At 38.2% G+C, this 12,656-nt stretch overlaps 1 protein-coding gene across 2 annotated transcripts in view; it reads left to right on the plus strand.

The window, feature by feature from the left end:
• The window catches only part of GABRB3 (gamma-aminobutyric acid type A receptor beta3 subunit), a 96,999-nt gene that overhangs the window by 62,432 nt on the left and 21,911 nt on the right, over positions 1–12,656 (plus strand). For both annotated transcript variants that reach the window (XM_008065147.2, XM_021715849.1), the window contains one exon: positions 11,888–12,040. In XM_008065147.2, coding sequence (XP_008063338.1) covers positions 11,888–12,040 — 153 coding nt within the window. The remainder of the gene's footprint in view (positions 1–11,887; positions 12,041–12,656) is intronic.

The following is a 12,656-nucleotide window of genomic DNA, read 5'->3' on the forward strand; positions in this document are numbered from 1 at the left end:
CACACACACACACACACACACACACACACACACACACACACACACACACACACGAAGTATCTTGGCATTGCATTTAACCAGAGAAGTGAAAGACCTTTACAACAAGCACTATAAAATGCTGTTCCAAGAAATCAAGGATGGTACAAACAAATGGGAAGCATCCCATACTCATGGATTGGAAGAATCAATATTATCAAGATGTCCACCTTACCCAAGGCAAACTATAGATTCAATGCAATACCCAGCAAATTACCGACATCATTTTTCTCAGACCTGGAAACAATACAGAAATTCATATGGAAGAAAAAAAGAGCGCAAATAACCAAAACAATCCTCAGCAAAAGAGGACATATCACACTTCCAGACATTAAACTTTATTCAAAGCTATAGTAACCAAGGCATCATGGTATTGGTACAGGAATAGAAACATAGACTAATGGAACAGGACAGAGATTCTGGAAGTAGAAACATGGTCTCTCAACCAACTCATCTTTGACAAAGCCACCAATAATAATCACTGGGGAAAGGAGATCATATTTAGCAAATTGTACTTGGAAAACTGGCTAACCACATGCAAAAGAATGAAACTGGACTCCTACCTATTACCATATACAAAAATCAACTCAAAGTGGATCAAGGACCTAAACAAAAAACCTCATACTATCAGAATATTAGAAGAAAATGTAGGGAACACCCTTCTGGACATGGGAGTGGGCAATGGTTTTATGATCAAGTCCTCAAAAGTGAATGCCGTAAAAGCTAAGATAGACAGGGGGAGATCTCACCAAACTGAAAAGCTATTGCACAACAAGAGAAAATATCAAGAGAGTTAGGAGGCAACTCAAAGAATAGGAAAAAATAGTAATGTCTGCAAATTATGCATCTGACAAATTAAGTCCTAACATCCAGGATCTTAAAGGAACTCAAATGAAGTAAAAGGAAAATAATTCTATAAAAAGTGGGGAAAGGACATGAACAGATACTTCTCAAGAGATGACATACAAGCAGCCAACAGACACATGAAAAAATACTCAGCTTCACTAATCATCAGAGAAATGAAAATCAAAACTAAAATGAGATACCACCTAACTGTTGTAAGAATGACTGTCATCAATAAGTCAAAAAAAACAAAAACAGGTGTTGGTGTGGCTGCAGAGAAAAGGGAGTACTTCTACACTCTTGGTGAGAATGTAAGCTAGCTCAGTCTCTATGGAAAGCAGTGTGGTGATTCCTAAAATAACTAAAATTTCATCTTCTGTGCTATCCAACGGTCCCTCTCATGGGAATATACCTGGAGGAACATAAATTGCTCTATGAAAAAGATACCTGCCCACGCATGTTTATTGCTGCTCAATTCATGATAGCAAAATCATGGAACCAAACCTGCTGCCCATTGAGAATGGACTGGATAAAGAAACTGTGGTGCATATACACAATGGGATATTACATAGCCATAAGGAAAAGCAAAAGCATACCCTTTGCAGCAACTTGGATGCAGTTGGAAACCATCATACAAAGTGAACTATCACAGAAATAAAGAACTGAATACCTTCATAAGTGAGCCCCGATCACTAGTTACAATAGCACATGAGTGAGATCAGCAGTTGCTGGACACTGCTAGGGGAGAGAGGAAGGGAGGAGGATGGGAAACATGTAACAACACAATGGCTACCCGGTCCACTACCAGGGTAATGAGGGCCAGTTAGAAGTTCAGAGTTCACCTGCATGCAGCCTACTTATGTAGTTAATCTTTATTTTTACCCGAGAATTTTTAAAGAATAAATACATTATTCTTTAAAATATTGTAATATTAAATATTGTCCTAACTCATTTTCCTGTCTCCAAGTGTTCTGAATTAACAATATTTCAATCACTAGACAAGATTTCAGGACTTTCTGTCCTGAGAGAGAATTCTCAGAAAAGGGAGCAGAAAAGAATAAACACTTTGGAAGTTTATTGGGACCAGACGATGACATCACTAGGTGATAAGGGATTGTTCGGCTCCCTTGTAATCTTACAGGACCGCCATGGCTTGCGGTTCATTGCTGACTGAAATGTCTTCATACTACACCTGACTGTAATCTGTTTTCCTCCCCTTCTAGATTACAGTGTTTTTCCTTGTCTTCAGCTTTCATTGGCATCATTATGATGTTCTGAGTTGTAGTTTTCTCTGTAGGTGTTCTTTCCCGAGTTTATGGATCTTCTCGAATCTTTGAGTTCTCTCGCAGTTTTGGAGCTTGTCAGCCGCCATCTCCTTAAATGCTGCTTTTACTCCAGTCTTTCTCTTCTTCTAGAATCCCAGTGACACATATATCAGATATCATCATATCTTCTCTGTATCCCACGCTTCTTTCCATATTTTGCATTTTATTTTCTCCTCAGCCTTCATGCTGGAAATTCTCTTTTGAAGAATTTATCTTTTGGAGAGGATCTATGCTTGCGACTGCTAGGCAACTGGAGGTATCAGCAACCTAGGAGAAGCTTTATCTACTTTCTGGGATGTGGGTAATTTTGAGTGCTGATTCAGTGTTTGAGCACATGTGAGTCCTTCTGGTTTATCTTTACACCTTGAGTGAAACTCTTGGTCTGTGTCTCCAGTTCTTGCTCCCTTATTCCCATAAGTCTATCAGATGGTCTAGTTAGCCTTTCATCTATCTCTTGTAAAAGCTGCAGCTACCTAGAACATGGGGCTCTCCTCTCTGTTTCCTTTTTTGCCTAGATTTGGGTATAGAGTCTTTCTGGCTTATTAACCCTCCATTGCCTTCAAAGAGATATATTTAAATTTTGCCCATATTTCCCCCACCCATTTCAAGTATATGGCTTACTGTGCCCAAATGCCATGGTTTATTTTTCACCCCTCTTTATTTTTTCAGAAAAGCTTACAATTGTTTCACTGTCTGATTCATATTTAGTTTGGGCTATTAATATGTGGGAATAAAAAATAAGACAATTTAGGAAACATTTTTCATAATTACAGTTCAGAAAATATAAACCACTTAATTTTGCATTTTTCTGGTAATACAAAAGAAACACCACAAATAGTGTGGTACTGAGGAAAATGCTTTAAAGCTCCAAGTCAGGATATCTGAGTCTTTGGTTGTGATAGTAACATGCTGTGAATATGTGAGCAAAGCACTTGAATAACAGACAGGAGGCAGGTAAAGGGATCAGGTTAAAGCAAAGGCTGAATTAAAGTTATTTCAACAAATAAATTCAGCTCAAAATCAAGGAGCCCCTTAAATATCACCCTGGACACACAGGTCACCAGATCAAGACTTAAACTTTTGCACTGGTCTTGAATATGTGTCCTGCTGAGTTGCCAAATATAGGAAGCACAGATTTCACCAAATCTGAAATTCATTCTAACTTTTTAGTTTTCTTTCTGTTGAGAGATTGAGATTTTTGCAAGCGACATGGAGAACAGATTATTTCATAAGCTTCTTTAATTATGTGATGTTTTTATTTATCTTCCTTTTTTCTGTGGTACATTTGGAGAGTGATATATTCTGACAGTGACATATTTAAAAACACTTCGGCCAACATTGGAAAGAAGAAAAAGGGAAGAATCCAAAATGAATGATGATGACACATTTCAGTTAAGATATGTGAATTCTCTATTCTTCAAAAATCAATTTTAAAAAACTGTTTTGTTTCTTCGTTAATAATTATGACAAATTACAAAATTTTAGAAGTCCACATGTCCCACTGTTCATACTGCATTATCTGAGGAATGGGCCGCCTAAGTCCCAATCCCCACCACTACGCAATATGTCTATGTAGCTCATACACATTGTATACTCGGAATCTAAATTTTTTTTAAAGAGTCCATTTCTGAGCTCCAAGCATTAGTCTTTACTAAACTAAGGCCTTATGAGAAAATGTCCTTTGGGACTAAGAATATCATCAACTAACGGTATAGAGAAGATACTTGAAATACTAAAAGACATAATTATCATCAATCTCTTATTAATAATTTCATTTAACCTTAAATTCCAGAGACAAATTTCCATTTTTCTCCCCATTGACTTTTGGTTGGAAGGATCCTTAGAGAGGCAATTCACCTGTGCTTCCTAGCCAGGTACCACCATTAATCCCTCAGTCCAAAATGGCAGACCAGAGCATGTTCTGGACCAAAGAATAGCTTAACTATCTTAATTTGTTGCTGTGGCATCACCTTTTTTAAAGGACCTCTGACATACAAAAATTATCTCGCTCCAGAAGCCAAGTTTCTTCAGAAATTCATTGTTCTATATCTCCTTCACAAAAGAACTCTTGTCTATCTTTGTCCTTTAAAATTACCTTTTAGGCCTTTAACAAAATTTTAAAAATATGCTTAATGGTGAAAAGTCTTTGATTACAGAATCATGAGCAAAGAACACATGGGAGAAAAAGGAACGGAAGGAACTTGCATCTACTGGCTGTGTATTTTGTGTCAGATAGTAGGTTTTGTATTAGAGATGAATGAAGCCATTTAATTGTAAGTAAAATTCAAGTAGATTTTTTTTCTTTATAACAGATTAATTGAGCTATAATTCACATACACAATTTACCCATTTAAAGTGTACAATTGATGATGTTTAGTATATATACAAAGTGGTACAACCATGACCAAAATTAACCCTAGAATATATGCATATATTTTTTTGAGTTGGAGTCTCACTCAGTCGCCCAGACTGGAGTGCAGTGGCCGCTCCCGGTCACTGCAACCTCAACCTGCTGGGCTTCGGCGACCCTTCCCCCTCAGTCTTCCGAGTAGCCGGAACTACAGGGGCGCGCTACCACACCCAGCTGATTTTTTGATTTACTGTAGAGATGAGGTCTCACCAAGTTGCCCAGGTAGGTCTCGAACCCGTGGGCTCAGGCAGTTCACTCACCTCGGCCTCCCAAAGCATGGGATTACAGGCTGAGCCACCGAGCCTGGCCATTCCTAGAATATTTTTATCACCCCAAATAGAAACCCTATACACATTAGTAGTGACTCCCTCATTTCCCCTAAGCTGCCTTCTCTAACCTTTTGCAACCATTAATCCACTTCCTGTCATATAAATGGAATCATATAATATGTGGTCCTTTGTGACTGGTTTCTTTCACTTAACATGATGTTCTCAAGGTTCATCCATGTTGTGGACTACATCAGGACTTTATTTCTTTTTATTGCCAAATAATATTCCATTGTACTTTTATATCACATTATGTTTACTCATCCGTTGTTGAACAATTAGTGTTGTTTTTATATTTAAGAATAAGGCTACTATGAGCATTCAGGTGTAAGTTCTAGTATGAACATGTTTTCATTTCTCTTAAGAAATGAACCAATGAACTTGGCAGTGGAATTTCTGGGTTATATGATAACTCTTTGCTTAAGCTTTTAAAGAATGTCAGACTGTTTTTTAAGGTGGCACAACACTACATTCCTACCTGAAGTATATGATGGTTTAGGTTTCTCCACATCCTCATCAACTCTTATTGTTGCCTGCCCTTTTTTTTTTTTTGAGTTGGAGTCTCACTCTGTCACCCAGGCTGGAGTGCAGTGGCAGTCTCATGGACACTGCAGCCTAGACTTGCTGGGCTCAGGTAATCCTTCTGCTTCAGCCTTCCAAGTAGCTGGAACTACAGGCACACACCCCCATGCCTGACTAACTTTTTGATTTATTGTAGAGATGAGGTCTCGCCAAGTTGCCCAGGTTGGTCCAGAACCTGTGGGCTCAGTCAATCCTCTCACCTCAGCCTCCCAAAGTGCTGGGATTATAAGCGTGAGCCACTGCACCCGGCTTTGTCTGTCTCTTTGACTGTAGCCATCCTAGTGGGTAGGATGTGGTATTTCATAGTGGTCTTGATTTGTACTTCCCTAATGACTAATGATGTTGAGCATCTCTTCATGTGCTTTTTGGGGCATTTAGCTATCTTTGGAAAAATATTTATTCAAAATCTTTTCCCATTTTTAAATCCAGTTATTTGCATTTTTTGGTAAGCAATCTTTATTTATTTTGGATTCAAGTTTCTTATCAGATATATGATTTGCAAAGATTGTCTCTCATTTTGTGGGTTGTCTTTCCACTTTCTTGATGGTGTCCTTTGCAGCATAATAGCTTTTAATTTTGATGAAGTATAATTATCTAATTTTTTTCTTTTGTCATTCATTGTATTTTTTGTCCTTGATTTTACATTTAAAAAAACAGAGGATCTGAAAGGATAGTCAGCTTCCCCAGAAGAAATATTCCAAATAAACTGAAAGACTGGATTGTTCAAACATTCCTATTCTTTTCTGCAATTCCATGTGATTCAATACTCACAGACTTTAACTGTGGAAGATCAGAAAAGAGTCATTGCCTGGTTGAAACAATATTTGAAACAGATTCTTTTTTTAGCTTCAATCCTGTGTGTCCTCTCCTTTTTTCTATTTCATGTATTTCCTTTCCTATGAAATTTTCCAACATATTTATAATAAGATGACTCGTATTGGGAATGAGAATTAGTAACACTATTTTTAATTTTAGGCTATATTAACAGAGTAAAAGATAGATTATAGATGCATAAGGTAGCATGATAAAAGGCCAAAGAGCAGCACTAAGTGGCTCACAAAGCTTTTTAAGCCATGGTGAGAGGGCCCCTCCTTGGCTGCCTGCATGGGATGAGGATGTGTGCATAGGTGAGCTATGCTTCAGTTGTTAAAATATCAGCTTATTACTTTACAGATATATTTGTGGCTGTTAGCACTCTACAAAGCTGGCATGACCCTCTATCTCTATATTTTAATGAGTTCTTCAAAAATATTAATGCCTAGAGAGTGATATAAATCAAGACTGGATTAGAGCTCTTATAATGCATCTGGAGAGAAAAGGTTAGGATCAGCATCTTCACTCGATAATTTTGCCAAGGAAGCCCTGAATTGGAAAGATGCACTTGTGTTTGGGGACTGTGCCTCTATCTGTTGGCTCAGCATCTACTCAGAGACCTGACTCCATCTGCATTGGCACACAGGTTTTAGGGCTTCAGTGCATTTCAGCTGTAATTTTAAAGCTTCTGCTGCCATTTGGAAGAGGATGTCTTGGTGCAGCTGACTCATTACTTCTCGGCTTTAAGTTATTGGCCACTAGCTAAGATCACTTGGGAGTTTTCCTCAAAGGTACAGCATATATTATGGCTTTCTGTTCTACCAGTGTAAGGACTTTGTCTAACAGAGTTACAAAAGGACTTTTATGTGTTCTTTAAGATACTCATCAAACTGCAGAAAACTTTGCCTAGCAGAATAGATCTACTATCTCTGTTAATTCTGTTTACAACATTCTGAGGCCTCTGTCTTTTGATATCCTAAAGGACTGTGCTGGATTTGTTACCTTGCTTGAAGGAATCTTATTCAACCATAAGTGTCTCAGTTCAGATACCATGAAATCTTTCCTAAATCACTAAATCATGTATCCTAGAATATTTGTGTATCTCCAGTAGAGTGCACTGTCATTACCGGGGTCAGTTGTGATTAGTCTCTCTGACATGGGTTGGTAGTTTGTTGAGAGCATAGACAATACTTTTATTCACTTTTGTTGTTTTCCCCATTTGCTATTCCCACCTCGGAGCCTGGGATGTGTGAGAATATGCTGAATGACAAAAAATTTTGTTGCTTTGAAGTGGCATTTCACTTTTAACAAATAGAATGAATGTGCTAAACAAATACATAAGAAAATGGTGTATTTTCTTACAAACTCTGTGTCAATAAGTATCTTGGAGAAATTCCAGATATTAGGGCATTTTTGAAATTAGTTTAGTACTCTCTTCTTCACGTCCCTAATGATCTTTTGAGCGTTTGACTATGTATACGAGTCATTGGTTCCTCACATTACAAGAGTGAGTGTCCTCAAGATAGTGCCATCATATTTCATTGTATGGGTGTGGGTGTCAATATCAGCTTATACTGGGAACAGCTTCCCTGAAGATGTACTTTGAAAAATGTTAAGAAAGTTGACTTGAAAAATGGAAAGTTGGCAAATATGGTAAATGACATTACCATTCAAACATATTTATTGCTCATCTCTTAAAGAAGATTAAACATTCTCACTCTGCTGACTTAAGGTTTGGCAATAAGACTTGCTCTGACCAATAAAATGTGACAGGAAGTATGTGTGGTACTCCTCCCACAATGTACAACAGTGTTGTAGACAAAGGGAGTGAAGCAGACTTATAGCCAAGGGAAAAAAAATCTTTTTCATAAACTACTGAGATTTGGGGGTTATTTGTTACTGCAGCATAAGACAACTAACTTATCCTGACTGATACAAAGACTATTACAAAGTATGGTGGATATAGTGAGATTTATCTGAAGCAAGGAGAAGCAAACAGTAAGTGATAAGAAAGGCCAGAGATTGCCTTGAAATTACAAACTAAGAGCTAATATTGAAGTTCCTTCAATAAAGTTATCAAAATTGCCATGGACTCTCAAACTAAGATTCATTAAAAATATTGAATGTTTTGTGCATTACACTCAACAAGAGTCATATGAATGCACTCATTGCTCCTATTTTCATTCATTCAGCATACAGATGTACTTATTTATAGCCTGTGATGATTTTGACATTTACCTAGGCTTTACAGTATATAAAAAATACATTATTTCACAAACTCTGCCTTGGGGACTGTACAAATTACTAAGAAAGATCTTACCTTAGTAAATATTAACAATTATACTTTTAATGAAAAAGCAATTCAAAAGGGTGAATTTGGAGGAAGAAGAAGAAAAGAGTGATGAAAGATGTGCATTTGACCAAACCCTTGAAGTATGAATAAAGAATGACATGCTTTAAGAACAGTGATTGTGAATCAGCAGAGGCAGGAAATATGCACAATTATTTTGTGGCACCATGGTCCTCTTTCACTAAATGCAGAAACATGGTGGAAAATAAAGCTGAAGTTACTGTGGGAAAGCATGGAAAAGCTAAAAGGACTGGATGAGTTTTTGATGTTTACAGGAAGCCATGAGCCATAGAAGATGTTGAGTATTGCACGATAGTGATTGTCAGTGCTGTGCTTCCTAAGGTACCCAAAGGAGCAAAGGACTGGGCACCAAAAGAACAAGGCACGTGAAGAGTTTCTGACCCACCTCCATGACACATCGGGTCCATGATCCACATTTACATGGAGTGGAATCCAAAAAAACAGAGCTGTATCAAATCTATGCGAAGGGAGGCTTCATTCCACTGATGGTGTAGGAGAAATTGATTAGCTGCTTGTGGAACAAAAGTCAACGTACTTTTCTACCTTATGCCAAATGCAGAAATAATTCCCAACCCTCCAAATAAGTTTGTGGGTAGATCTCTATCATGAACACAAACTTATCTAAGCCTAACACAAGTTTTAACAATCAAAAGAAAAAAATGAAATGGATAGATGCAACTACATACAAAAATTTAAGTATCTATGTGTCTCCCACTCAAAACCAATACAAGTTTTAAAGCAGAAAACTGGAAAAATGCTGGCAGAGAATACAAGAATTAGTACATAAATAAGTGCAAAAGCAAAACCAGTAAGAGGAAAGAGAGATGAGGAAAATGAATGTGTGGTACAATCAATTAATTCATAAATTTAAATACAAAAAGTAAACATATAAGAAGTATTGAATTAAAGAAAGCAATTGAAAGGACAAATTTTTCCCAAAAGAACTAGCAAAAGTTATTTATAAGAGCTATTATAGTATAATATTGTAATGTTTGGAAAGTGAGATAAGTACTTACAAACTGCTGGTAGTGGCAGTATGCATTGGTGTGAATCTTTTGCAAAGCAATTTGACTATATGTATCAAAAGTCTTAAACATTGGCCTACCAAATCCTTCTTTGGCATATTCATCCTAAGGAATTAAGTCTAAATATAGCAAAAGGGCTCTGCTCTAAGAATTTCTTAAGACTACTATTTGCAGTTTTATAAAAATGGAAAGCACCCAAATCGACAGCATTCAGGAATCTGTACTTACACAGTCCATGTGTCTATATTTGATGGAGAATTAGAAAGCACTTAAAACTGTGTTTACAAATAATTTGCAGCAACTATGACAATTTTGATGGTGCGATGACAATATACATGCGTTTCATCAGAGACGTGTAAAAGAGACTACACACACACAGACTGGAGGAGATTTTTCAGATTGTCAGTCTTTAAATGCTGGGTCTGTTAGGTGATTTCTTTTCTCTTTTATATAATCCTGGCTGAAAATGTGCTTGATGCTAAAGTAGGAGGCCTGGAGATCAAATCATTCGTCTTCCACATGGTGGTAATAGTCATATGAGTCAATCAGACTACTAAAGGAAAGAATGCAGAAAGAAACACAGAAATGGACATGGAATAAAGGCTGGGAAATATATATTTGGGGGGCAATAGGAGGAGAGGAGCTAGTCAGGCTTGGAGCAGAAAGAGATCAAGAAAGGCAGGGTCTCCTGAAGCGTAGGGTGTAGGCATCTCAGGAAGACAGAACCATCTGTCTGTGAAGGTGGGAGGGAAGGAATCAGGGGAGTTCATGATTAGGGAAGGTCTTAGGTTTTCACCAGCTGACCTTCAAGCAGTGTAATCAGAATCCAGAACAAAGGGTGTGAGAGGAATGAACTGATAAAGTGGACTGTTGAAATGAGCAGGAGGAAATGAAGCCCACACATGCCTTGTTCCAAGAAAAACAAAATGAAGCAGAAAAGGCACATATAACATGAAAGTGGCATCATGCCGGGCTCGGTGGCTCAGCCTGTAATCCCACGCCTTTGGGAGGCTGAGGTGAATGGATTGCCTGAGTCCGTGGGTTCAAGACCCGCCCGGGCAGCAAGACCTCATCTCTACAATAAATCAAAACATTAGCTGGGCGTGGTAGCGCGTGCCTGTAGTTCCAGCTGCTTGGAAAGCTGAGGAAGAAGGATCGCCGGAGCCCAGTAGGTCGAGGCTGCGGTGGCCGGGAGCGGCCACTGAACTCCAGTCTGGGCGACAGAATGAGACTCCAACTCTAAAAAAAAAAAAAGTGGCATCATGAGCAGGCTGTTTTCACACCATGTAATGGTGGTGATGGTAGGATTCCAAAGTCTGCTAAGTGGAATGTTTGTGTCCAAGGATTATCACGGGGATTGACACGCAAGAAAGCAGACATGTGCTTCTTCAAGGCTCTCCTTAATGTCTCTTCTGTGGCCAAAGCAGAACATCTCAGTGTGCACCAGTGCTTCTCTGGGACTGGACTTGCTTCTTTGCCTCTCCAGTTCTTTTTCTTTTTTTCTTTTTCGAGTTGGAGTCTGTTGCCCAGGCTGGAGTGCAGTGGCATGCCAACCGCCTCCGCAGTCTCGACCTGCTAGGCTCAGGTGATCCTTCCGCCTCAGCACTCCAAGTAGCTAGAACTATAGGCATGCGCCACCACACCTGAATACTCTCCAGTTCTTAGGGTACTCCTGAGCCATCCATCCCAGTCAGTCTAGGGGCAATGCCTCCAGCACTTGTGTTCACAGTCATTCTGAACGGGCTAAAAAGATAACTGGTAAAAGTCTTTTTTGCCTAGTAAAGTCTTGAACCAAACCTCCCCTGTCTACAATGAAGAAGAAAGAAACAGTCATTTATTAAAAAATAAAGTATTTGACATTATTTTGTATTCTAAACTAAACATTTTCCCCAAAGTTTTCCTAGATACGGTTCTCAGCTGGACATTTAGTCTTAGAAGAGTATCCTCATCATTTTTCTTATAAATAGACTGACAAATGCTCTCCTTCTAATTCTCTTAAATACCATTGGCAGGCAGAAGTCAACTGCATAGTTGTGGGTGGCCCCCTTGGCTCTCGGACTTTTCAAACGGACGCTGTTGACGCGTGGAAGTCAAAGCACCCTTTTTCTTCAACTGTCTCTTTTCTCCAACGTGACATCTTTGTCTGTCATTCATAGGTGCCTACCCACGACTCTCACTAAGCTTTCGGTTGAAGAGGAACATTGGATACTTCATTCTTCAGACTTACATGCCCTCCATACTGATCACAATTCTGTCGTGGGTGTCCTTCTGGATCAATTATGATGCATCTGCTGCTAGAGTTGCTCTTGGTATGTGCTACTTTCAAGTGATATTTGGAATGTAAAAATAACCCTTCATTATAGTATTAAGAGAGTTCAAAGACTATCGTTCAACTACCATTTCTGACATCATGACACAAGCACTGCCCATATAGTCACTTTTTATCTTGAAACACACATTTCACGCACGATTCCCTTGATGTGCTAATTTAATTACAAAGCTCAAATGTGAATTTTCATGCCCATGAAAGGGAAAATATGCTTGCAGAATATTTGCATAATAAAACTATTTTTGACACTAATTTTAAGGCAAGGATTAACATCTCCTGCTCAAAATTATCCCATGGCCCAGAAAGAAGACTTGGTTAATTGTGCACTCTTCTTTTTTTAAGTCAGAAAAATAGTAAAATATTACAGCATGTAATTGGAATTATGCAATTTTATGAGCATTAAAATATGCAATTAGATTCTGAGTGATTTCCAAAAGCTCCTATGATTCTTTCTGACCATTGGTTATTTGATAACTGGATTATTAGCCAGTACACAATATATACTATAGGTTCCAATATTATTTTTAGTATTTTGATTATAAGGGAAGACTTTTATTTTCAGAATTACTGTTCTCTATTCAGCTAAAAAGTATGAA

Source organism: Carlito syrichta, unplaced genomic scaffold (assembly GCF_000164805.1).
Source record: "Carlito syrichta isolate Samal-C Ts95f unplaced genomic scaffold, Tarsius_syrichta-2.0.1 Scaffold103323, whole genome shotgun sequence".
NCBI classification, from domain to species: domain Eukaryota; kingdom Metazoa; phylum Chordata; class Mammalia; order Primates; family Tarsiidae; genus Carlito; species Carlito syrichta.